The 27,228-nt window shown below is 45.9% G+C and overlaps 1 protein-coding gene across 3 annotated transcripts in view; it reads left to right on the top strand.

Annotated features, from left to right (window-relative positions):
- The window catches only part of Hn (phenylalanine hydroxylase), a 117,904-nt gene that overhangs the window by 71,501 nt on the left and 19,175 nt on the right, over nucleotides 1-27,228 (top strand). For all 3 annotated transcript variants that reach the window (XM_072284977.1, XM_072284976.1, XM_055077763.1), the window contains exons 7-9: nucleotides 634-779; nucleotides 3,190-3,325; nucleotides 16,169-16,295. In XM_072284977.1, the coding sequence (XP_072141078.1) occupies nucleotides 634-779; nucleotides 3,190-3,325; nucleotides 16,169-16,295 (409 nt within the window). The remainder of the gene's footprint in view (nucleotides 1-633; nucleotides 780-3,189; nucleotides 3,326-16,168; nucleotides 16,296-27,228) is intronic.

The following is a 27,228-nucleotide window of genomic DNA, read 5'->3' on the forward strand; positions in this document are numbered from 1 at the left end:
GGGATTTCGCTTCCCACATTTCTTGGCGCTCGTTAGGAGCACGTCACCGAGAAAACATTCACAAAAAAGGAAGAAAAAACAGACATCAAGGGCCATGGCGGCACCCAAGGGATCGCCGTGAAAAGGACCTATGCGCGTGCAGTGCATCGGCAAGTAAGTTATCCTGGCATCATTAAGAACCATCCTGCGTTTGCGAAAGGCGAATGTGGCCAAGGCACTTGCGAAACGACAAAGGCGGTGCTTATGCTCCCTTTGTACGTTCTCGTTTGTTAGCTTTTTGTACGTAAGGCGTTCTTTGGCATTTTCTTTTTTCATTTATTTAGTCGGCGGCCGGACTTTCTCCGCTGGTAGAATGATGAAGGGTAAGGCAGAACCGTCGGAAATAGGAGTGGGCTTCAGTGGTAAAAACAAATACATGAAAATAAAGAACACCACGTTGCGCTCTATGACTTTCGCAGAAAAATTAATGGGTCGAAGAAGCTACTCGCTTACTTTCACAATCGAATTGAATGGTTTAAGCGTACTCAGCTGTATATTTTTGTGTGCGTGCGAATATGAAATCATGCCACTTGCTGTGGCACATCGTGCAATGCGAGTTACGGACCTTGCGATACTTCATTCTCGACGCTCCAGGGGTGTCGTGTTCCGGGAGCTAACTAAACTGTACAAGACCCACGCCTGCCGCGAGCACAACCACATATTCCCGCTACTCATCGAGAACTGCGGCTACCGGGAAGACAACGTTCCACAACTCGAAGACGTGTCCAACTTCCTCAAAGGTGAGACTTACGTTGTTGTTGCTCTACTTCAAATTCACGGGCTCATGCAGAAACAATTTTTTTGTTGACATTCACCATCAGGCCATTTGTTTGCTTACATTCTACATTCATTCCTCATCGGAGTTGCCATCAGCTGGCACCCCTTCCTCGCGGACGTGATAATGACTGGAGTGCATTTTGTACCCCACATGCCGTGCCCTAGGACTATCGGCAGTGCTCCGGGTACTAATCTAAGCCGGTTAGAAGTGAGACGGGTCTCGGAATCAAAAATCCTGGTACCTTGTCAGAACGCCACTGCGCGCAAAGCCACCAAAGTGCCAACGCGCTTCTTGAAAGCAACTGGGCTGTATTAGGTCTCGTGACTATATGTGACGAAACATGAGTGTGCAGAGTACTGCCTTTCTGATTCTTCATGGAGTGACTTTCCTCCTTTTCTCTTACCGACGTATAAGGTAGCCAACTGTGCTCGACCATTGTTAACCTCCCAGTCTTTTTTCCTTTTTTGTCCGTCTTGTTCACGTCAAACAAACAGATTCTTTTTTATGTCAACTAGGGATCACAATGGGGTGCCTGTAAGGATCCCTGCAACTGTGCCGGGAAGCAAGGCTATGGGACTGATTTTTTTCCTCGAGAGAAACGGCGTATTGCAGGCACTAGCGGCGACAAGAGTCACTTGTTTCACAAAGTTCCAGCCTCTATTAGAAAACGCTGTGTTAGATGCTGGTTTCCCGCTATTGTCACCAACAATAATGATGCCAATATAATTATTCACAAATCGGCTGCAATTTTACCTGGTGTTCACTGGAAATAATATTTATATATATATATATATATATATATATATATATATATATATATATATATATATATATATATATATGTGTGTGTGGGTTGATTCCTCATATGAGTGCGGTCTTGTGTGTGTACTCTATGGAAAGACAGCGGTTGCAACCAGCAGTCAGGAGCAGCAAAGTCTGGGAGGATTCGCAGGAATCATCGCTTTAATGCACACTGAACTCTTCACTGACGCAGAATTATCAGAACATACATACTTAAAGCTCACCTTTCGAAATAAAGAGGGTTGGCTGCACTCGTTATGGAGGTCAGTCACCTCCTAAACCCGTACCTATCGATTGTTCCGTAAAAAGGTACGCTCAGTATGCGCAGCTCTTCCAGGCAAAACACACCGGCTTGTTCGCGCTTAAATTTCGCACAGTTCCCACGCCTGATTCACAGTTTACTACTGCGCTTTTAGGCATTACTTGCTTTCTTGGTCCAGAATAAGTTCGAAGTGTATATCGTAGGCTGCGATGCCATGGAAGCAATTCTATTTCGTTTTTTTTGTTTTTTTTTGTTTAGTGGAATCATGGCAGAAGAAGCCCACATTTCGGATTGATCGTGACGAAAGAAGAAAGCAATGCCAGCCATTTTTACACACTAAGTGTGCTGAAAGAAACCCTAATTCTGTGCGAAACACATTCTTCCGATATTGTAGTGCGAAAGGACCAGAAAGAAGTTCAGTTAGACAACTCACTTACACGTAGCGCTCCTATTTAATGGAACCGTTCCACGTTCACCGAACCGTAAAGCCTACTTTGCTGGTCACGGCAGTTAAACAGCAGCGACTTGACTGCCACTTGCAGCCTGCTGGAAACTGCCGACTTCTCGATTCATTAGCGCTGGCTCATCCTCGCGGGAGTGGGGAGAGGATTACATGTACGTTGGCTTCGCCTAAATTGTTCGTCAAGTGCCCGAGTCATCGGAACTGGCGCAGGTCTAAGGTTTGTCCAAACTAACGGGCAGAGAACACTCGAACGCTGCTTTTCTTTTTCCCTTTGATTACTGCTCGTCTAGTAGCGCATAAGTAAAACGCTCACGTCAGCAACTTCCTTTCGCAAAAAGCCACTCCTGTCGCAGCGGTCCCTGCGTTCCTCATCCTTAATATTTAGATAATTAAGCGCGCCGCAAGTTTCAGGAGCTCCACAAAATACAAACCTATATGCTGAGAATGGCGTCCGCTTTGGATTACAAGATGGCGTTATTAGTCTACAAGTGTACAACAGTCATACAACATTTCCATCAACTTCTTTGGGGGAGGGGAGGACTTCCCGGAAAGCCATATGGAGTATAAAACAAAATCAAATAAATGTTTCGAACTGCGCACCGCACCGGAATTACAGCAATGACCCTGTAAGCTTATCTTCCGTCAACTTGCCCACCAAATTCCTCGCCAAGTTGCCATGTCCGGGAACAATTTATTCAGGAACGTTAATTTAATGTTATACGTGAAGCAGTCCTTGCGTGTTATATTATTGGTACGAAGGTCTGCTTTGAAGGTTGATACATGCTGTTCATCTTTAAGTTCTCTTCTTCAACGTTTCTTCTTGCTTATTCTTTTTTCTTATTCTAGACTGCACAGGCTTTACGCTGAGGCCTGTAGCAGGGCTCCTCTCCTCAAGAGACTTCCTGGCTGGCTTGGCCTTCCGCGTGTTTCACTCCACACAGTACATCCGCCATCCCTCTCAGCCACTTTATACTCCTGAACCGTGAGTACTTCCGACTTTGGCGTACTTCCGACTTCAGCATCCGCATGCTCTTTTTATTACCTTCAAATAGAAAAATTTCCAAATAAACGAGAGTATCGCTACCTGATCAAAACCCTTTTCCATCATTGTAGCTTTTTAACATCATTATTTCCAAAATTTACGAGAATACTTAGGCTAATGAACGAACAAACAGGAGCTACTTTGGAGGCACCGTATACCAATAGTTTAAGCATCTTATTGGGACCGATGTTTAGCATTGAATTTTTATGGCTTTCTACTGTGGCCGAGGCTGGTGAACGCCCGTGAAGTAATACGGCAGGCGCCGCTACATGACGATCCATAGTCTCGGTCAACGAAGAGCTCAATGAGCCGGAACACAGCATTAATTTACATTTATGATTTTTTTATGAGAACAAAATATTCCGGGTTAGTAAAGAAAGCAATGAGCCGGAACATGGCATTATTTAACAATTATGTATTTTTATGAGAACAAGTTACCTTAAAAAAAAGGTAAATCGTCGCTTTTATGAAGAACATGATGGTGATGCTCTGAAAATGTAATCAGGGCATTCGGTCAAAGAATGCGTTGTTGCAAATTTCTAACCGACCACATGGAAATAAGAATATACTATTCAAGCTATTGAGTCTTTCGACATTCCTATGGTCCAAGAAAAATATAGAAAAGTTCCAAATAGACATAGTGCAAAAAATACTGGAACTACAACAGTTGCCAATCAATTTCCTCGAAAGTCTGGATTGTCACCCAGCAGGCGCCACCAGAATTCCATGGCCATCACTTCATCTAGCATTGAATATTCGTCTCTTTTTTTCCTTTCGGTAGACCACGAGCTCTCCTTTCTGAGATAAAATGCTCTATTCATGAATTTTTGTACAGGCCGATCCAGTCAATTATTATTGGTCAGGTTTCGGACTACCTCTGAGCGATTCCTCTCGCACAGCTTGTATGTTTATTGGTTCGCCCACTGAAACTTAACCGCCACTGGGAACGTGAAAGAAAAAACAGTGAGAGCGCATATCTTCCACAACATTCCTGCTTTATTTTCTTGCTACTAGCACGAAAACTTTGCACTGTAAATGCGCAACACGGTCTCCTGTTTTCACCATAATGTGTGATTTATGGCTCCACTTTCCGGCCCCTTCCATGTTCTTTCGTAGCGTAGAATTTTGTGGGTTTTTTTTTCTTTCTCGTCAGGAACTCCTCGTATTGCGTTGCAGATAATGATTCTCGTTTTTATTACGACACACAAAAAAAATGATTCAGTCTTTACTACCTCTTTGTTTATTCACTCAAAGTTTCGCAACCATCTTTAACTTTGCGCTGAAGAAGGGACAATTGTCATCGATCGGAGGGGAGCACGAGGCTACGAAGGAAAATCCGCTCGGCTGTGACCTTGAGGAAAGTGTTCTCATGCCGCATTGGAATAGCCAGTACACCAACTTGTGACCGCTTGTAGATCTGAAGAAACTATCGAGCACCTAAGGAACGCACGTGAGCTCTTCGAGGAGACATGGATATAAGAAGGAGGTAGTGGAAAGGAACAGAGTGGGCACCACTCTTTCTTTTTTTACTTCCTCCTTCAAAAGTCTATCTCTCCTTGTTGCGCTATCATGCATTCGTTAGTCTTGGAGCACCTGTCGCGCAGTGGCCCTCAATACGACGTCCAGCGCAACGACTGACAGACCGTATCAAGTGAACGGAAAGACTTCGACCCTGGCCACACTTCCCTCGCCGCAGAAAGCTATAGCGTGACTACAGTTGATGGAAGCCCAACGGCGTCAGCCACCAATTGTAGGCCTGCTGCGCATGCTACTTTGTGCGAGCAGATCTCTTTATCTGCTTTATCCCCCTCTTTCCATTGCCCTTTTTTCTCTTACTCCCAGTGTAGGGTTTGCAAACCCGATGCTCGTTTGATTGACCCCCCCCCCCCCCCCATTTTTTTTCTTTTCCTTGATATCTGTCATCCAGGCTACAGAAACGAAGCTTCGAAGTTGAGATGTTCCCCATGGAGCCGTGGCGAAACACGAAATCAAAGCGTTTCCGCGGAGGTAGTTCTACGTGTACTATACGAGATAACCAGGACGCTAGCGTAATTGTAGGCAAAGGCCAAAATAATCATGAGCTCCTAGCACAAGGGCCGGAAACGTGGCAGCATAGCAAGTCCCGTTTTCAGTAACTATACTTTGGGACCCTGGTCTGTATTTTAGCTTTCTGTATTTGCTTCGTGTATGAATAAACTTAAAGTTCAAACTTGAAGACAAAAAGATGTTTTACCATAGGGGATTCCGTTGTAGTTTCAAGTCATTCTCAGCTAGATTAAAATTCCTTTTGTCAAACGTTCTCCTATGGGGAATTACACAGAACTTGTTATCGAATGAAGCTCACCAGGAACCGCAACATAAATCCGCAAGTTAGCTTTTATGTTTGACATCCAGAGGGTTCCTCATGAATCCGCGCCGAAAGTAGGTCGAAGCAGCAAAGAAAATTTGATTAATGTCTCGACTTTTCTTAGCCGAAACTGCGATCCGATTAGGGGACACGCCGCAGTGGAAGGCTCCGGAACAATTCTGACCACTTCAGGTTCTTTCAATGACCACTTGAACCTAAGTGCACCCCAAGCCGTTTTCCATTTCGTTACTACATGGACGCGGTCACCGTGAGCGTGATTAAACTCGCGGCCCCAAGCTCAACGGCTCAATGGCATAGCCACTCAGATACAGTGCTGGATGGTACAAAAGAAAGCCATATGGGTTTCTCGGTAAGAAAGCGTCGCAGTTAAAGCAAACTTCGTCCTGGTCCAGGCGTAGAAATGGGGGATCAATTCCTTTCACGAGCAGTGGCTCTGTCCTCTGGGCTAAACAGGGCACTATAGCAGAGTACAAGGCGAGGGCGAAACAATCGATAGCTAGGTAAGCAGGCACAATATTACGGTAAACGAGGTTTGTCAAATGAGTTTCCTTTGTCGGAATCATTATCATCATCATAAGCAGCCGCAGCAGCAGCAGCAGCAGCCTCTTCCTAGTCCACTGCAGGTCGAAGGCCTCTCCCTGTGATCTCCAATTACCCCTGTCCTGCGCCAACCGATTCCAACTAACGCCAGCGAATTTCCTAGTTTCATCGCCTCACCTAGTCTTCTGCCATCCTCGACTGCCCTTCCCTTCTCTTTGTATCCATTCTGTAACCCTAATGGTCCAACGGTTATCTAACCTGCGCATTACATGACCTGCCCAGCTCCATTTTTTTCTCTTAATGCCAATTATAATATTGACTATACCCGTTTGCTTTCTGATCCAAACCGCTCTTTCTGTCTCTTAACGTTATGCCTTATGGATCATCGTCATGATCATCATCATCATCATTATTATTATTATTATTATTATTATTATTATTCATTAATAGCGTTATGCCATTATTGACATTCCTTTGTAGCTGCGTGCGATACTCTCTCAGACGGATGACAATTTGCCCCTTTCCATAAAACCTTCACTGCCTTGCAGATTTCCGCAGAATTACTTTGCCAGATTTGTGGCTCCTTTGCTGTGAGTTGTCGATGAATTCACCTATTTCCTGCAATCTGCTAACCAGCTGGTTAACTGAGATGGAATCAATCGCGCCAGAAAGGCTTTTAGTGCCTAGTTTGATCCCCCGGCGCGGAATAGTTTTTCTTCAACTGCGGTGCTTTCTTTTCTGAGAAATCCGTATGGGGCTCCCATGGCATCGCCGTGCAAATCTCGTTTGGATGACAATTTCTCCCGGTCGGGGACACCCGTCCGCACTACGAATTTCAGCGAAACCTTTGGGGCAATTTGCTGGACTTCTTTTTTTTCGGCTTCACATCGTTGAATAAGGGACTTGGCATCGTAACCTGCCGTATGTTCCTTCAGAAGAAAGGCACAGTCAGTCATTCAATCAATCAGTATTTTATATGTCCGGGCGTAACCGAAGGTTAAATACTAGCCCACAGAGAAGCGCAATAAAAAAATAGACAAAACGTGAAACAACTCTAACCGCACTCAATTCGTCACGTTGAATGGAACCGATTCTCTAGAGGCACCTGTTTCCTCCGGAGTGCCACAGGGCTCAGTTTTATGCCCATTACTATTTTTGATTTATATTAATAATTTACCCACTAGCATCGATTCTTCTCTCTGTCTTTTTGCTGATGATTGTGTTATCTACCGCACCATATATAATTATACTGACACAATAATCCTTCAAAGTGGCCTAAATAATATTTCTGCTTGGTGTGACATGTGGAAAAAGAAGCTTAGCACTCTTAAATGTAAATCAATAAGAGTATCGCGTAATAACATGCCTTGCCCGAACTACCTTCTTCACAGCACGGTGCTTGAATCCGTAACTACATATAAATACCTCGGTGTACATATTACTAATGACCTTTCATGGAAGTACCACATCGAGCACGTAACATCAAAGGCCAATCGCATGCTTGGTTACCTGAAAAGAAACTTCTTTCTCGCACCTTCATCGCTCAAGCGACAGTTATATATTACTTATGTCCGATCTAATCTCGAATATGCCTCGTCAATCTGGGACCCTGGCCTTGCAACTCTTACGACTAACTTAGAGGCAATGCAGAATCGCTCAGCACGTTTTATCCTAAGTAACTATCATCGAACTTCCAGGGTGACTAACATGAAATCTATACTTAATCTGCCCCCGCTTGCAAATAGACGGAAACTATCTCGACTTGCATTGTTTCATAAGATCTATCATCATAATCATGTTCTTAAGACCCGACTGATTAAACCGCCTAATTTTGTTTCATCTCGACTTGATCACCACCACAAAGTCTATGTCCCTTACCAAAACACTGCAACATACTCGCACTCTTTCCTGCCCAAAACCAGCCTCGACTGGAACCATCTTCCCGCCTCATTAGTTAGCATTACCAACTGTGACCATTTTCGTGAAGCTCTTTCCAGTGCAATTTAACGCATTCCAACATTTTTGTTCTGTAAACGCTCCCTATGTCGGTTGGAAACATCTTTTAGTGCCTTAATCGGCTGCAATAGTATTTTCTTGCCGTAATTATTGTCCAAGCCTTGCACGACACTGTGAACTGTTATTTACATTCGTTCCCATTTTTGAAATGTTTAATTGTGTATGTGCAAATAACTGTATTGATGTTGAATAATTGACCCCTCCCCTCTATAATGCTTGTATGCCATGAGGGTACAATAAATAAATAAATAAATAAATAAACTATGACAACAGGTTACAGGTTAAAAAATTGGGCGTTCGACAAAAATGATAATGTAGGCAGAGGAACAGCAATGAAGGAATAACACAAAATTAGGCCCAATAGATATTCCACACATAAGGATAGAGAAACCATGCCAGGATCGGAGGGGTGTCCCGCTACAAGAAATGCTCCGGAGAAAGTGGGAAGCCCGGCACTGTAAGAAGACAACGTGTTGTGAAAATATAAAAGATTGATAAAATTGGTGACATAGACCGTGCATTCTGTGAAAAGACGAGTGTCTGCTGAAAGAGGCTGAAACGGGGAAGAGTCTGCATGTTGCCCAGCAGCTTCCTTCGGAAACCGTAAATGAAGAGAAAACCAGTAGATCCGTGCCCGTAATAATGACGTAAGTCATTTTGAACTAAAAGGTGACGCTGGTGCGCCTACGTCTACAGCGAAGTGACGGAAGCGTAGGATAATTATTCGAACTTAATAAGCTGCTGTTGCACACGTCCCCGGCACAGAGCGATATCATCGCTCGTATCATGCGGAAGTACGACGACGAATTTGCGCATCTGCTGAATTTGCGCATTCGGATGCGTCATAGACGTATGTGTGCGAGATGCGCGACTGGAAAGAATGCTTACACACTACCAGGAAAGTCTCACTAAGGAGCTTTTACTGTGGCCAAGGCTCCCGCAGGAGCTGTCGAAACGTCCTTAAGTTTCAGTTTACTTTTCGTTTTTCCCTTTTGTTGGAGCATCACTCCACGTTTTCTTTCTTTTTTTTTTCAATTATACACTGTACTTAACTCGACATGCCTGGGACTAGCAGCTATAAGAGAATTCGGCAGATAGCTTGCGACGCGCAGTTCGGCTTGCATTTCAGTGCCAAATTTCAAGACAGGAATAACGCGAGCGGTTTTCCAAGCACTCGCAAATGTGGAATCATTGAGACAATTATTAAAGAATAATGTCAGCCCAGGTACAAAAGCACTGCCGTGAAGTTTCATTGTAATGGCCAGTATGCCATCTCGGCCGCAAGACAAAAAACGTCCTCAGGGGCCATTCCTTGATGAGATTTTTGTCATGGATTGATAATAGTGTAGCAATACAATTAAAATAAATTACGGGGTTTTACGTGCCAAACCCACTTTATGACTATGAGGCACGCCGTAGTGGAGGACTCCGGAAATTTCGATCACCTGGGGTTCTTTAACGTGCACCTAAATCACAGCACACGGGTGTTTTCGCATTTCGCCCCCATCGAAATGCGGCTGCCGTGGCCGGGATCCGATCCCGCGACCTCGTGCTCAGCAGCCAAGCACCATAGCCACTGAGCAACTACGGCGGGTAGCAATACAATCACGACCGTAAGTACACTACGCCATTGCAGCAGCGAGCAGATGCAGTCACGTGGATTATTTGACCATCTCGTTTCCAACTGACCAGATAAACCAGTCTAACAATGAAACTTAGTGTTCTGTTAAACGATGCAGACAAACAAAAGAAGTGGCAACCACTCCACTCTGTGAAGATGTAATGGCAGTGAAAGCTGATGACAGTTCTCAAACGAAAAGCGAAGTGCCTTCGCTGCCATTCCAGCTTCACAGAGTGGAATGGTCTTATTTAACGCTGTGAGTCTGGCGTCGTTGCTAGCTCGGACGTGATCGGCCTCGCGATTGTCGTTTTCGTTCAGCATCGCGGGAACGTTGTTCGTCGGTGGTCGTTTCGCGCCGGCGCCGTTTACATTCTCGTTACTGTTCCCCCCGGCGCTCCTCGTACGCATGTTGTTCTTCGGGTGTACGAACTACAAGCGTTCACCCCACCGACAACGCAGCTGTTTTTAACGCCGATACATCTCCTGCCTTTATACTGTGATAACGTTGACGTCACATTGCTGTTCAGGACGAGCGTTCCAATCTGTACCACATTTTTACATCTGCGCCACCACTCTGCGCCCGTAAGAGTTTCTTAGGAATCGCCAAGTCCATTTCCGTTGTCGTACGATGAGAAAACTATGGAACGTTAGCCATATACAGCTTTCGCTGTAAAAAAAAAAGCAGGACTGTTGCAATATCAGTGCACTTAGATGAATGCTACAGTGGCGCATGGCATCGCATCTAAGTAAACGGTGGGAACGTGCCAGGGAGACGAATCGCACTGATGCGCCATGAGAAGGCAGTTTGAAGTGGGTAATCGAGTCACGCGATGCACGTAAACGCTGGCGTATCGCATTGAGGGAGAGAAGGAAAACAGACTGTTGCAAGCGTGTGGCTTTCCCCTATTGAGCGACAAAAACACACTCGCCAGAAACTGGGTCCGGCTTGTGTAGGACGAAAAGGGAATGCGCTGCATGCACATGCTGTTTGTACAGCTTGACCGAGATCCACGTGCGAGGAATGCGAAGGGGTGGTTCGGAAGCAGACGACGCACGGCATGCGCAGCCTGTGCGTTGTTTCGCCCTTGGTTTTCGCCGCTTCCCCGCTTCCTGTAGAGGGCGATGCGCGGGTACATGAGCCAATGAGCAATATGGAAGGTGTATGAAAGAATGTAAATGGGCTGGGAGAGTGTAGAGGTACCTGTACAGGAAAAACATTGATTCACAGTAGAGTAAAACAACTAGGAAGCTTGCCAGCTTACCAGAAACACGATACGATCCTATCGCATCGATGTAAATGCGGCTATTGCAGCGTTAAGCACTAATTCTTCTGAAACTATTACAGCGAAATGTGCGCCGTTCCAAACGTTACCTTTGCCATGGCAAGCAATAACGTGAGGCGCCGGCGATTGGCTAGCGCTTATGTCTTTGTCACGCCCTTAATCACCCTTTGTCACGCCCAAGGAGTCGTGAGAGAAGTGGCGCGCGCCTCCATTTATCTGTTATATCTTTGCTTCAGACTAGTGGCGCCTTTTGCGTCACATCAGGCAATCTGGAAGACGGTTATTCAATCTCTATCTCAATGAAATGAACCTTTATAGGCTAATTATTCCGGAGTTTGCTAACCATGGCTACAGCTTGGTGCTGCTGCTGTTTGCTCCCGCGTTACTGCCTTACCGAATAACTTAAGGGATACCGCACTCATAGACAGTGCGCTTATACGTGCTACCCGTGCTACTCGTATAGAGACGTGCCTGCTGCCGGCTCGGTCCGCTGTAGACTTACGCAGTGAAGCGCCAGACGCTACCTAAACATACTCAGTGCAACATATGTACTCCTTCATGTACATAATTTCTTTAGGAAGCCAAGCCCTTCGTGTCATCTTTCTTTTCTGGGTTCTGGCGCGTCTGCTTGGGCAGTTTGTGGCCTTTTAATGCGGTCTGATCCTGGATGTAGCACAGCAGCAAACTGGGCTGGACCCAGCGATGGTGGGCTCAAAACAGGACCGATACCGGAGGCTACCTAATCCGTGGTGGCGTGGGTCGTGTGGCCGGCACGATGTCGGTGTCCGTGCCTTGCGGATTTATCGGGCAGGCAAGCAATCGCTACATGCTATAAACCACGTTGCAGGAGATGGATAGTTTAGTAGCATTTAAATAACCGCTTCAGATACAATACAAGCTTTATTGTGCATAAACAAAAACAAAATACAAATGGCGGGCCTCCCAAAGCCGCAGAGGGCTTGACTGGCAGTGCCGACAGTCAGGTCACAGAAAATTGCACGTGGTTATTAGCGGAGTTAGCTATTAGCGGGTCGGAACGAAATATGTAAGATGGCATGCAAAATGTTCTTTCACACTTCGAAAATCTTGAGTGATTTTTGGATTCCACGTCTTGTGCTAGCTTCAAACACAGGTGTTGTCAATTTATTAAATATGGCTTGAACATAATATTGCCACGTTCCTCTCCCATACTTAGTTGCCGTCTTGGGGATCCCATACATTTCCTTCGGCTAGAAACCGTTAATTACGACACTTTCTACAATCAGGGAATTAAAGTTTGGCAAATTCAACAACTTGAAGACATCTGTATCTTTCCTTCAACACAAATGGTACACCATTATTGACAACAGTGAACCTAAAATTGAATTAATTCTTGAGCTCCAACTAAGGATGCAGTGATTATAAACAGTCCAGGCATGACGTAGCACACGGTACTAAAGCATTCACAATAATTTTTCGCACTGAGATTGGCATAAGTCTTCGCATATTGAATAATACAGAGGACATGGCGCGCAACCTGTTACAGAGGTGGGACAAATGCGAGTTCCATAAAAGATCACAGTCAAAACGCAACCCAAGATAACAGAACTGTTATACATGTGCATGTATAACAGTCAAATGTGTGTAAGAATGACGGTTTCACAGGCAGGATTTTTTTTTTCGTGAGTTTATGGAAACGTACAACTTGCGTTTTAGAAAGGTTTACGTTTATTAAATTCGCCACGAAGCAGTCCATAGCTTTAGTTACCTTTTTCAGTAAGGAGCTAATTGAATCGGATAGATTAGTTGCACAGGATACAAGAACTGCATCATCGGCGTATTGATATATATATGGCCACCTACTACATCGGACAACTCATTCACATAAATGTTAAACAGCAGCGGGCTTAATATCGAGCCCTGAGGAACTCAGGGCTCAAATGCCTTAGAAGCATCCATAAAGCAAGCACAAGCTACCCGGTTGCCATCTAGTGTAGAATTTAATAGATAAAAGAAATCTAACAGTGCTTGGGTGGCCAAATCCGTATTGATTTGATGATCGTACACTATGCTTATCTAGGAAATGCGTTATCGTAAGAGCCACATGTTTCTATAATATTTGAGCGATACAGGGTATTATCCAAATAGGTGTGTAATTTTCAATATAGTTGCGTGCACCTTACTTATGTAGTGGAATTACTATTGCGGTTTTCATTCCCACTGGAATCACACCAGCCTCCAAAATAAAGTTTAGAAGAGATAGCAATACATCTTTAATTTCATCAAAATTCCTCTGAAGTTCACTGACAGATTTTGTCAAAGTCTGGCGATTTATTCACCTTAAGGTTAAAAACAATGGACCTCAATTCATAAGAGAGAGAGGGGAAGATATGCGGAATCTAGCAAGCTATCTGTTAAAGTGCACACAGATGGTCACCGTTTTCTCAGTCCTGAGTTGTTGAAAAGGACTGATTAAATTAGTTTGCCACAGTTTCATCATCTGCAGAAAAATAGGGTGAAAGTCGCTGTTTAGGCGTTGAAATGTTGCCTCCTCTAAGATAGTTGATAAGGGACCACGTTTTCTTCATGTCAGGTCAGGCTTCCTGAAATTCATTTCAAAAGTGCGAGCGTTTCACAAATCTAATGATTGCATCTACCTTGTTTCTGGCACATTTATATTTTAAGCGCTTGTCATCCCACTTAGGCGAGAGCTTGGCATTAGCCCACAGCAAGTCTTCTTCCTTTATAGCGGCTAAGATTCCGCTGGTCATCCATTTCTGGCTCAGGTTACGTTGCCTAATTTTGACAACACGTGTTGCCCCCTACCTAAAAGAATCAAAAGCAGCTACAATTTCACGGTAGATGTCTCCCGGTGACAGGACATAAAAAGCTATCCCAGTCATTTTCTTGGACTAGTTTGTCAAATAGACTTGGATCAGTTATGTCGATTTGTTTGATGGCGTTAAAAGCCTCTGGTAATAAGGGATTCACAGTCTTCCAGTCGACAGCAGACGAAGTAATGGTGAGAAAGCTTAACACGTGCAATGGCAGATTTAACTTCTAGATTATGGGCACGAACATTTACATGATCAATGCAGGATGAAAGAAGACTTTGAGATAGAAATTCCTCGCGAGTCTGAGTGAATTGTCCTTTCGATTCCCCATTTAGACAGTGTATCTAGATGAACAGCAACTATCCCTACTGTTGGATGTAGCGTATTATACTAATGTAACCTATGAGGCAGATACATTCATCGATTTATGGACGTGACAACGCTGCAGCGAGCTCAGCCAAGAAAAAACGCCTATTGCCACAAGGGGGGCGATATACGGAAAGCAAGGCCAGAGAAAATTGAGGATTCGATAAGCAGACAGTAACAGCTTCGGCATGGTCGAAAGATAAAATTTAGTTCGGAGACTGACTAAGTATTTTTTATGAAGGCAGCTACTCCCCAACCTTTCCCAATCGGTGGAAATAATGAGAATGTCTGATAGCCTGGGAACGCAACACGAGAAAATAAATCTGCAGAAATATTTATCTCAGTATCGGTACCACGATATCAAAAGGCAACGGAACAGAATATAGAATGGCTACTAAATGATCGCAGTGCTTAAGAATGCTTCTTATGTTTACGCGAGTAACATGGAACGCGTCGTTACCCGAACAAGAAATAAAAAGGAGAAATTTCTGAAAAGTCATTGCAAACCTTGAAAGAACTACTATCCATAATTAGACAAGCCTTTCAATGTCTGATTTTCTATTAATTCGAATGAGTGGAGCACCATCTGTTTTCCTTGCAAAAACCTTGCCATTTCTTCTCCAAACGTACCTGAAGGATTTTCCCTTTCCTTTTGTACGAGCTAGCCAGAACATTGCACGATTAACCCGTATGAGGTTGTCATTGAAAGACAACTGAGGAAAGTCATTCTGAACTAATCCAGGCAACTATCTACGTGATCGAAACCATTGTTGCTTGGCTTCAACGGTGCACCACTGAACAAGAATACCTGGTGCAGTATTGTCCCTGCTGGGAAGACGGTGAATAGCAGCGACTTGAGTTGCTGCAGAGTTAGCTATCTGAAGTTTTTCTGCAAGATCACAGAGTAAAGATTGCAGATTCTCCTTTGGCTTGCTGGGAAACCGTGGATCTCGAAATTCTTTCTCCTGCTATGTTGTTCCATTTCATTCATTTGCTCTCTTATTTTGTCAATCAGGTCTGACTGGAACTGGACGCTAGAAGACAGCGAGTCAACTTTGGACCGCTATTCCGCCACTTCAGTCTCATTGTTGCTGACTGTCTCCATTACCGAGTCACATTTTGAGGAAAGAAATTCAATTGAAGTCTGTACTTCATGTATTGCGTTCTCACTCTTTCCAACCGTGTTCTTAAATCTAAGAAGTTCTTCTGCTTTCTTGGTGAGCATTTCTACATTAGATTCAAGTCGGTCTAGTTTCTCAGTTACAGCAACAAAGTGCTGTGTAGATGATTCTTCTTGTGGTGTCTGTGTCAAGTCTCCCTGCGTGCTTTTATCCGGTCGACACGTATGGTACAACCAGGTTCCACGTTTAACGGTACTCATTCCCGCGTAGCTCTTTCCAGTTTGCGCAGAGCATCGTTTTCCAAGATGCTAACCCTCCTGGCAAACCGAACACGTTAAAAAATTTCGCATACGAAGGTAACGGCTTAGAACAAGCAGCACAATCAGAAGGCGTTTCTCTCCAGTCAGTGGCAAAGAAATATACCAAGATGGACGTGCGCATCAAAGAACGCCAGGTAGCCAACATTAATCCGGAGGACGCCACTTCGGCATTGCCCCTCATTCAGATTGAGGTTTTCGTGCGCAAAACGCAAGAATTTATTTCCATTTAATTTTGGAAAACTCCGTTCAACTTTGACTGCCTTCTCGCCACAGTGCTCAGACGGAATTCACATAGTGGTCTCTCTCGTGATGCTTTTTTTTTCTCGGCTTCGCAGGGACATCTGCCACGAGCTCCTGGGCCACGCACCGCTTTTCGCAGACCCAAGCTTCGCGAGGTTCTCCCAGGAGATTGGCCTCGCGTCCCTGGGTGCCCCGGATGACTACATCGAAAAGCTGGCAACAGTAAGTGCCGAACACTGCTGTAGTTTTGTACTGCAATATAAGTCAGGCAGCCTGGATCGAAGTCATTGCGTCCTTTTCCATGATGGCTAAGTTTGTATGGCGATTTAGGGCCCAGCAGGAGGTGACTAATGCGATCCCTAACCTCGGTAGCCAAAATCCGATGGGGATCGCGAGGCAAACATGGTTTTCCATAGCGCGTATGAGTCAAAGAAAAAAATGACGCCTGATGGGCAACATTATTTCGAAGCCCTCTACTGAGGGGCCCCTTACACAGCCGGCCTTGTGGCGTTAAACCCCCATCGATCCGGTCAGGCTTCTGCTGAGGAAAGCTCTCCATTCCTCGCGTGTCAGATCTGTGCATGATGCTTCTGGAGGGCATGACAAGTCGTGTTGCGTACAAAATTACGAGATGGGACCGCACGTTCATGATTGCGCAAGCAGATGTTAAAGTCGAACCCTTCGCGTCGTCGCTTCTACATCGATGTGAGCTGAGTATCGACCTAAGGCCATAACGAAAAAGTGTGTATGTATCGAGAATCTAGCGTTAAAAAGCACCATGTCGCCGGAATCAATCCGAAAACGTGCACTACAAGGTAACGCATAGCAGCCGCATTGCATTGGACCTTAAGCGTATCAATAAATCAGACCAATCCTCCAAGATATATCGATCCATCTATATCACCGTCTATCTAATTCTGGCTACTTCTCTTTCTATAAGTAGCATCTTGATGAGGGCTAGGTGGTTCATACCTAGAACTGAAGTTGAACGGCGCGAATAAATCAAGGACACCAAGAAACACAACAGACAAGCCCTGTTTTATACTTCTATTTGTACCCGCCGTGGTTGCTCAGTGGCTATGGTGTTAGGCTGCTGAGCACGAGGTCGCGGGATCGAATCCCGGCCACGGCGGCCGCATTTCGATGGGGGCGAAATGCGAAAACACCCGTGTACTTAGATTTAGGTGCACGTTAAAGAACCCCAGGTGGTCGAAATTTCCGGAGTCCCCCACTACGGCGTGCCTCATAATCAGAGAGTGGTTTTGGCACGTAAAACCCCATAATTCAATACTTCTATTTGTCTCCCTCCGTCCGTCCGCCGAATGTGTACTTCGCAGGAGGGTCGACTCATGCCGACTGCGTGCTCTTCACCAGCAACGCCACACTGGAGCCCGACACTGAAGTATTTCATCAAGTGCGCTCTCACACCGCTTTTGACATTGATGTTCACAGCCATTAGTCGTTTAGTTATCGCTGCAAAGCGAAGGGGTCTCCGGGAAATCCGCTGCCACCTCTTTCCTGCGACATCCGTATTTCGCCCGTAAACCTCGTGGTCCCCTTGACAATACAGCACCCCTGCCTTTTTTTTTCACTAAGAATGAATTTGTCGACTGCATTTACCTTTCGTTACCGACCGTCACGGTTGCTCAGTGGCTATGGTGTTGGGCTGCTGAGCACGAGGTCGCGGGATCGAATCCCGACCACGGCGGCCGCATTTCGATGGAGACGAAATGCGAGAACACCCGTGTACTTAGATTTAGGTGCACGTTAAAGCGCCCCAGGTGGTCAAAATTTCCGGAGTCCTCCTCTACGGCGTGCCTCATAGTCAGAAAGTGGTTTTGGCACGTAAAACCCCATATAATTTAATTCAAATTCATTACCGCTCATTCCTTCGTTCTACCAGACTGCCGATTATCTGATATGAACATCACAAAGCTGGCTGAGCCCCAGCGCTTTCTCTCGCTGAAATAGAATATCGACAACGCGCGTTTTGCCTCAAAGTCATGCTGCCAGTACTAATTGCATGCACCCTTATTACACACCGCTCGACCAAATCAAGCAGCAAAAAGAAAGGAAGAAAAAACGTGAGAGCTACAGACTCGAGTGTACCCGAATAAGCAACCGGCACGAGTAATCTACGATACCACAATGTTCCTGCCTCAGAAATTTTCAAAAGCCTCCACTCTTGACGGATTACCGAGCGAGCCTAGAGAGACAAACATAAAAGACCACAGAACTCCAAAGAACTTTATATGGAAAGCAAAACGAATAAGAGTAGTTTCCACGAAATGAAATTAACGATTTCATGAATGATTACAAAATGTGGATAAGTTAAACAGGGTAAAGAAACAACAACGTGCTACTGCTAACTCACATGTCACCATTTTTATTTTGAAGTTCAATAATTGGATCTAATCGAGAAATCGCCCCTCGTTAGGCAAGCGAAAAAAATGATCGACAAAGTACGCGATACGCGATAGGAAATACCGTCCAACACGAACTACAATGTATCTAAGTGCGTAGTAATACGCCGTGCGGCGATTACAAACGATGCAGTCTCTACAGTGAACTCGTTTTCTTTTTTTTTTATTCTTCTATCCCCTAAGCCTCATTTAATCCTTGTTGGTATCCTCGCTATTAATTCGGAAAGCCTCCAAGCAGCAGAATTTACGTTTTACATCAACGAGTGCATTAGAAGAGGCTTAAGTTAAACAATATCATAAAGGAAAAATAACTATGGTGTTTACCTGCCACAACGACGATCTTATTATGGGGCATCACCTAGTGGCGGACTCCGCAATAATTTTCACTACCTTGGGTTCTTTTAACGTGCGCCTAAATCTAAGTACAAGGGTGTTCTCTTATCTCGCACCCATCCAAATGCGGACGCCATGGCCGGGATTTCATCCCGCGACTTCGTATTTAGCTACATTCATAAAGTAAATTGAGAGTGCATAGCAGGGACCTTTATGTTTATGGAAAGTGTTAGCAGTGCCTAAAAAGATTATTTTTTTTCAAATCAGTAAATAACCCCCCCCCCCCCCCCCCGAAAAAAAGAATTTGAAGGACGCTTAAGCTTCGCCTTTAAGTGTCGAACGCGATAGCGTTCAAAGATCCCTTACTGCTTTTTATGCTTTCCTGCAACTGCAACTTATGTAACCTTAATGTTTAGCGGGAAGTGCTGGCTGCGGACGCAATGCAGGGAGGCGAGCTTTCTGGTAGAAACGCGGCCTCTTGCGTGGGTGTATCTCCTGTTATTATGCGAAGCATACTAGCCGCACAACCACGCTATTCTTTGCTGCGCCGCGCGCGGCCGCGTAGCTACCATATGACGTCATAACAGCTGCAAAAGCGGAGGCTCAACTCGTGCGCTCGCTTGCGGCCGCGTAGCTACATAGCCGGGTCTCACTCAGCTCGTGCGCTCGCCTGCATGAGTTGTTTCTTCGTCTAGCCGAACCAAATATAGCCAAGCAACAGCAGTTCACCAGGCTAAACAGTGGTTCAACAACTAAAATAAAGGCTAGTATGCTTCGCATCTTGGGCTTTACCTTAGCTAAGCCACAGCCATTTTTTTTTTGTTTCGCACTTTTAATATTTCTGTTTGAGCAGAGCTAACATAAAGGACATGCGCTGTCTATGTGTTTTTCCCATGACCTTTGTTTCTGGGCTGCCGTTCTAAAAATTCCGAGGCATAACTTTGATGAATAAAAGACAAGGTATGAGAAACTTTGGTGGTAGGGAAGAGGTTGGGTACTCGTGGTTCGGAATTTGGACCGCAATTCCTTTTGCCGATGCAACGTCCGACGCAGACGACGGATTTTCTGCGACGGGGGCTCCTTAACGCCCTCGCGTTAAAAATTCACCGACGATTACGATATTCCCCTAGGAGAAATTTGAGCGCAGCTCCGTACGTGTTTTCACTTCGCGATATATTTTAGGCACTGCACCTATCACCGCACCGAGTGGTAGCAAGACATGCAAGGCCATAAATATACGGGCAACTGCCGCTTATGCAACTGCAGTCTTTACCGGGAAACGCTTGCGGCTTGCGCTAAACGCGAAGGCCAGCTTTCTGGTGCTTTTAGAGCAAAGCTCTCTTTGCCTCTTTCTTCGACTCTCCGCTGCTGCTGCTGCTGTGGTCTTTCACGCCGCTAACGCCGGCCACGTCGGAACGTGGTTGAGATGCGGCCACGTCACAAAAAACATAAAAGAGATGCGCTGTCGGCGTTTTGTTTCACGGCATTTGTTCATGAGCTGTCATTCTCGAAATTCCGCGGGATAACTTTGGAAAGAATGCAAGATGAGGCCTGCGCCTCGTAGAGGGCCTGCGTGGTTATGCTTCAGAATGATTATTCGCCAAGGGACTCCCGCGGCATCGACACCGAATTTTCCGCCACATGGGATCCCTTAACGCTATCGCGTTAGTACATGACAGGAGTGTTGCACAAAGGAAAGACGACCTGAGAAGTTCGTGTCAACATTTAAAATGCCCTCTGGACGCCGTAATTAGACGTACCTCCCCCCCTCCCACACACGCACACAAATGCAGTGCCCCGCTTGTCTCCGTGCTCACCCGCAACCGCAACGACAGTAGTGAGAGGAAGTAGGGAGAACGTTAATGAGGGAATAGGGAGAGAGAGAGGGAGAGAGGCAGCTTCGTGAGCTACAAGGCTGCAACCCAGAATGGCGCCGAAGCGTGCACTTCGTGCTGGCGACACGATGACTCGCTTGAAGCGTCGAGCGGAGCGGGAACAGCTAACCGAATTAACACGGCAAGCTGGACGAGTGGGTGATTGAACATGTTCCTAGGCGTGGGCAGCGCAACCCGGACGAAAGACAAAAAGAAGCACACGATAGGAGCGCAGTATCGCCTACGCATCGTGTACTTCCTTTTGTCTTTCGTCCGGGTTGCACTGCCCACCCCTGGGAACAAGAACAACAAAAAGACAAGCGCCGCAGACAAGGTAACATTGCACATCGCGTTACGACTGTCGCATGCGATCAATATAGCACCGCCTAATAACGTCAATGAAGGCAAACAGCAGACAAAAGTTCGCTTACATCGATTCCCACAGTGCATGGGTATGCATATATTTTTTTTTTGCTTTCCCCGCTCGGCCGGAAATGCCGCTCCTCGTACTTTGTCTAATTTGTCTTTGTCTATTTGTCTCCTTTGCAACGGGGCGCTGGGATGCGCCGTCAAGCTCTAGCTATTATACGGCCTAATGTCCTACCTAGGTTAAAGAAAGAGAAAAAAAAAAGAAAAGTAAAAACAAACAAAAGAGAACAGAAAGCTCACGATGAATTCCCATCACCAAAATTTCTTACCCCCTGTTGTGAACCTTGTTCTTGTACGTCTCCGTTTTTGGTCGTTTCCCTACTTTTCTTCCACCAATGTTCCAATCGGCTCTTCCTAATCTATATTGCGGGCATGTTTACTTTCCCCCTGCTCTCGCTCAACCCAATGGCTTCAATGAGGCCAGTGGCGATGCATAAGGTCCCTGAATAGAAAGAACTAAAAGGTTAGCGAAATGTTTTTATCGTGCCGCCAGCGCTGCTGCGAGGATCATGGAAGGTGGCAGGAAAGAAGGTCTGCGTCTGCCAATTCGTTGAGCGCCGTCACGTGGTGTTTTTCGCGCCCTTTTCTCTATTTTGTTTTCTTTTCCGTGTCCCGGCGCGCACTCAGCACCATGACAGTTGGCCGTCGAGTTTCCGCGGCGAGGCCTTCGAATTGGATTTCAGGTGTTTTCAGTTTCGTGGCGAACCGCGTCATTGAAAAACTATGTTTCTGTTTTATTTTATGTTAGGGATTACTTTTAAGAGTGCGGGAGGTGCAAGCGCCTACGAACAGAGCTTTTTTTTACTTTGTTGACGAGGTACGGATCTCATGCATGGGTAAGCTTATGCACGGGTGCTATTCTCGGTGCTCGTCGAGATTTGTTTTCCTGATCGCGCTATCGTCAACGGGTGTATGAAACTATGGAGTGCGCAGGCTGTGTTCTTCCACGCATCGGGCTGGAAACGTAACACGTGCTATTGTTGTTGTACTGAGAGTGCGTAGCTTTGTCAGTCCATGCTTTTGTCAGGCGCTGCAAATATATTTCGCGATGAGAACCTGTCCACTACCAGTGCAAATGATTTTGACTATTGTGAGTAGGCTTTGTGCAGTTCGACATCTAGGCGGGATAAAGTGTTGCACGAGTTTGTTGGCTCACACTGACTTGGAACTGCGCAAAGGGTGAAAGTGCTCATTGATGGAAACTATTTCTACCTCCACGTTTTTTCCTTGCATTTATTTCAATATACCCATGGGGAGCATCGAGTAAGGGGGGCTACACTGCGTGAAAGTTATACACCGGAATACCGCCAAAATGAGTGGAAATATTCGCTGCAGAACAGGGTTACAAATGTAGAGCTGCGGTAGTAAACAAACATCGCATAAATATTACCCCGCACATTGCTCGCATACATAATCAAACATCGTATGAAAGGAGTAGATTAAAGGATGAAAAGGAGATAAAAAATCAATACTAACAATACTCAGATAAACAGAAATTACATTTCGAGGTAGCGTACGAAACATGCGATACATTTTATCAGACACATAATAAAAATGTGTAGTTTAAAACATGAAAAAGGAAAAAAAGATCTGCGTGAATTACACAATTATACGGTCTTTGACACATTTTTAGGAGAGAAACGGCATGGTTAGAAGTGGCCTTAATTTATCTCTGTCCGTTGGAGTGACAGTGCTCTCTGGAATGGAATTGTATGAACGGATGGCTCGTGGCAAAGCTGACAGATTAAATGCATCCGTGACACAGGAGGCTCGCGTTATTCAGGCGAATATGTCACGTGCCGTGCATTCGGTCATCATGGTACTAAGATGATTAAATTCTGAAGCAGCACAAGCTGGACACACGGCAGTCGATTGGGTACACGCAAGCACACACGTACGTCCTTCGAGCAGCGTAAACCCATCCGAGTTGTTGAATCGGCAGCGACATAGTGCTGCACACACGCAGGCCGTCTATGGCGTGTACCGACGAAACCTTCATCGCAGCCCTTTCATGCCGGGAAAGCCAAATATAGAATCTGATCAATGCAATAGAAATAACACGCGAAGCGGGTTGATCTGTGCACGCCGCGACAGCGTTTTTGCCTAGGAGTCCAATTCGTGGCCGTGGACGACATAACACTCGAGCAAAGCTCTGGCATGTATGCAGACGTAGTGTATATTATGTATACATTATTGGTGAAACAAAGCATTCTGATTTTCTGCTAGTACTCAACATTAAACAGAATTTGTCCGCCAAGTTAGCCTGAAAAGCCTTCTCGTAACTGAAAGCAGGCAGCCAAACCGAAGCCACAAAACAAGCGTGCAGTTACGCTCCAAAAAAGCATAAAAGACATCTGCTTCTGCCAGTTTCATACCGTTCCACCATCACTCCTAGCACATCAAACAATACTCATCCCTTAAATACGGTAAAAATTCATGCGCACACACCCAACAACAATTTTTAGTGTCGTGCCTGGTGTAACTCTATAGGCGGCTTCCGAGCGAACGACCAAACTGTCAGGGCGAGATACGAGAGCGAGCTGCGAGAAGGCCAGGAGAAGGAGAGGCCGGGCGAGGAGGAATGTCGCTAGCTTTTAGTTTTATTCAGGGACCTTAGTGATGCACGAGCCTGAGCGCCATCTGGTGATGTTTCAAGGTGGCTTCCTCTGCTTTCCTCCTCGCGCTCTATTCGCTATCGCTGTCTGTCCACTGCTATCGCCCTACTGCGGTCCACGTTCGCTCTTTCATCCCTGGCTGTGTTCGTACGCTCGGTGACGCCGAGGTACGCCGATAGACGCACGAGGGACGCCCATGGAGGCGACGCCAACGCTCAACGCGTGAACGAGCTGCGCTCTAAAATAACGCGACCCGTTCTCTGTCTTCGCACGTGGCGACAAATCCAAAGTGCTCTCATCGTTCTTGAACAAGTTTATACGCCACCTTGCCTATACACCATATCTCTTCCCGCCGCTGCTGCAGTCTAACTGAACTTATATATAACGTAAGCAAAACTTTCGAACTTCACATTTACTGTACTGGGGTGCGTCTAAAGCATCTTTGAGACTCATGCGACGAAACATCGCCTAGAGAAACAAGAACACACAGGAGAGCATTACACGAGGTTCGGAGAGTGCTTGGATTCAACACCAGCTTTAGAGGAATGCCATCGCAGTTTTGGTTTAGTAAGTTCAGAACGTATGCTCTGTCGAAGTGCGAAAAAACTCAAAGAAGTGTGTATTCCGAAGGGAACTTGTAACAAATCTCGTTGAGTTTGGTTTCCAAACCCCTTGAGACTGGATTTTTTTTTATGTGCTTGGTGTATCAACGAGCTCTTTGCTGCTGTACTTCAAAGCAATTTCTGTTTTCGTACTTTTTCGTGATTGATGTGGTATCTTATTCCACTCAACAATGTCTATTTCTGGCAACCATTTTTTTTCTATGTTACGCACCTATAGTGTTTCCTGCCATTTTCAATGTCCTCCCTTCAGATTCCCGCGCGTGTCTGTATGACGCCATGGCAACGCTATCAATGCAGTCCTAGCGAAACACTTGTTTGAAACACGAGTAAAGCGATTATGCACGCACTAGCATTCAACTGAAACTTCTATAATTTTAAAGCAACAGCCGTGCTAAGCAGGTTGCCAGGCGCCCAGAGACACTACCACACGTTATGTTTCAATAACGCCAAACCTGGTTGTTGCCTGCCAAACCTGGCTGCTCTTTCATGGCACCGCGCCCGAGAAGTGCGAACTCTTCGTCATGCACTTTTTAGCTGTGGCTGTAACGATACACGAAAATGGCCTATTTCACGGAAGGCCTTCAGCAACGCGAATCAAATACTTTAAAATTGTCTCCTTGGGTACGTCTCATTAAGATGACAATTATATGGACACTCCAGGCGCGTTCTAGCTGTCGGCGGCGTCATTATTTTCCGTAGAGATTCAAATTAAGCCCGGTAACACCGTTGCCACGCGCCGTATGCTCTATGTGCGAGTGAAAGCACGTAAGGGGAGCCGACGATCCCGGATCAGCATGGTGCGCGCGAGGGACGAAAGCGGAGAGCAAACGCGCCGTCTTCTGTCGCGTGATAGACATCGGAAGGGGGAGGGGGAATTGGAGGGAGGGAGAGGGCTGCGTCTGCTTCGGCGGCGACTGCGTATTTCACCAGTGGGCGCAAGGGCAACTGACAATCGCGGCTCAATCTCGCGCGCGAAAGGGAGCACAGTGGGAAGGCAGCGCGCCCAGGAGGGTGGCGCCTTCTACTACGCCAGCAACTGCGTGCCTTGCGCTGCCGAGTGCGGTCGCGCGTGCCGTATCAAGAAAGCGATCTGCAGGCAGCTCATATCTTTATGCGCGCTCTGTTCTCGCCGATCAGCTTGCGTCGAAGCATTAGACAACACGAAGGTCCCTTCGCTCGCCAGCGAAGTGACCTGCGTGCTCACTCACGTCCCGTGACGCTGCCATATGCTTCCTCTCGTCGGCATTTTGATAGCGAGCGTCCGCGCTCTTCGAGTAGGATGAGTTGATGTTAGCTGGTGAGCGCTCACAGCATCCTTCTTAATTCAGGTAGTAAGCGAATGTTTCCGAGTTTATATGGCCGATGAAACTACTATCCTTACTTCGTATAACCGTTTACTAATTTCTGTCGCAATCAACGTCATAGAATTCCGGTGAAGGTGCGACTTTTTTTGTTGATTATTCTTTTTACTAGCTACAGAACATTATATTTGAGTACATTATATTTAGATTGTGCAACAGGGTTTCATATAACGGGAAACACATCATAATGCTGCAAAATACAAAGTGTTTGGCGTTAGAATTGCAAGAAATTTGGTTTTGTCTATGCGTTCGGAGGTTGAAAATCTCTGCTAAAAGAGAAAAGCGCTAGAGCTACTAGAGTGGTGTCAATATTCCGAACCTTCCTACTATTTTGGATTAAACGCCGGGTCCACTAAAGATTCCTTGTGTCAAGCCAAGATTACCAAATAAATATAACAGAGGTATCACCGAGCTCCTGAAGCTACGGAAGGCCGCTTTTATAGCAGGAAATCTCTCTGTAAAAAAAAAAGTCGATACATTTAAAATCGCGAAAGAAATATCATTGTGTTATTGCTGTAGAGTTTGCACCGCCCACTTTCAAAGTTATTGCAAGACTCAAGAACGAAAACCTGTCTGTTTGAACTGCAACTATAGGTAGCGCCTGGACTCGCCTTTGAAAGCACGTATTTCTGTCGTCCCGCTTCTGCCTGCGTTCTCAACTCTCGACTCGCTTTTCAAACAGCCAGTTTGCTTACTTTCAGGTCCCCGCAATTTACTCCCGCTTATCCAGCTCTCGCAGCCGGCCTTACAGCTTTCCTACAGTAAAGAACTCTTCTACTGTACTACTCCTGGAGCGGGAAATGATACAGGATTATAGGTATTTGTCGCAGACGTCGTGCTTCCGGTATCGTCGGAAGTAACATCGGGTCTGGCCGAGAGACGGCAGTCTACGAGCCCCCTCCTCTGCTCAGCTAACAACCCTCCTACATCCACCGCTCATGTGGAAGCAGGATGTTGTAAACAAGTGTGGATTTCTCCACGTTTTCTTTTTCGAGAGCGCAGCTCTTAATAGCCCGTTGCTGCGGCGAGCGTCAGGGGCGTCGGCGTAATCGACCGAACGAGTGCCGCCAAGAATGAACGCGAACGCGGAGCGCAGCGGTAGATGAAAGAAAGGCTATAGCGAAGAGAGGAGGAAAACGCAGGAGGAGTGTACAGAGTAACCATGAGGGAGACGGAAAGCGGAGGAGGAGCCGAAGGGACACGGCATGCGCCTGCACTAAGTTGCCGGCCGCCACTTCAAAAGCATAGATCAGGAGACAAGACAATTCTTGGTGGTTGGGGAACGGGACCACTACAACACTGTCGCGCGGCATCAGCTGCGTCTCAGAGAGACGTCACATACTTCGCGTTGGGCGGCAAACTCGCCCGCTCGAATACGAAGAGGGGTGGGGAAAAAACGAAGAAATGAATCCGGTGTAATTAAGTAATGATGCACTTGAAGGCTTATATTTGTTGCAATGAGGACATGTAGGTAGCGCTTGTTCCTTTGCTGCGTAA

The sequence above is a fragment of the Dermacentor andersoni genome, chromosome 10 (genome assembly GCF_023375885.2).
Source record: "Dermacentor andersoni chromosome 10, qqDerAnde1_hic_scaffold, whole genome shotgun sequence".
In the NCBI taxonomy this organism is placed as follows: Eukaryota; Metazoa; Arthropoda; class Arachnida; order Ixodida; family Ixodidae; genus Dermacentor; species Dermacentor andersoni.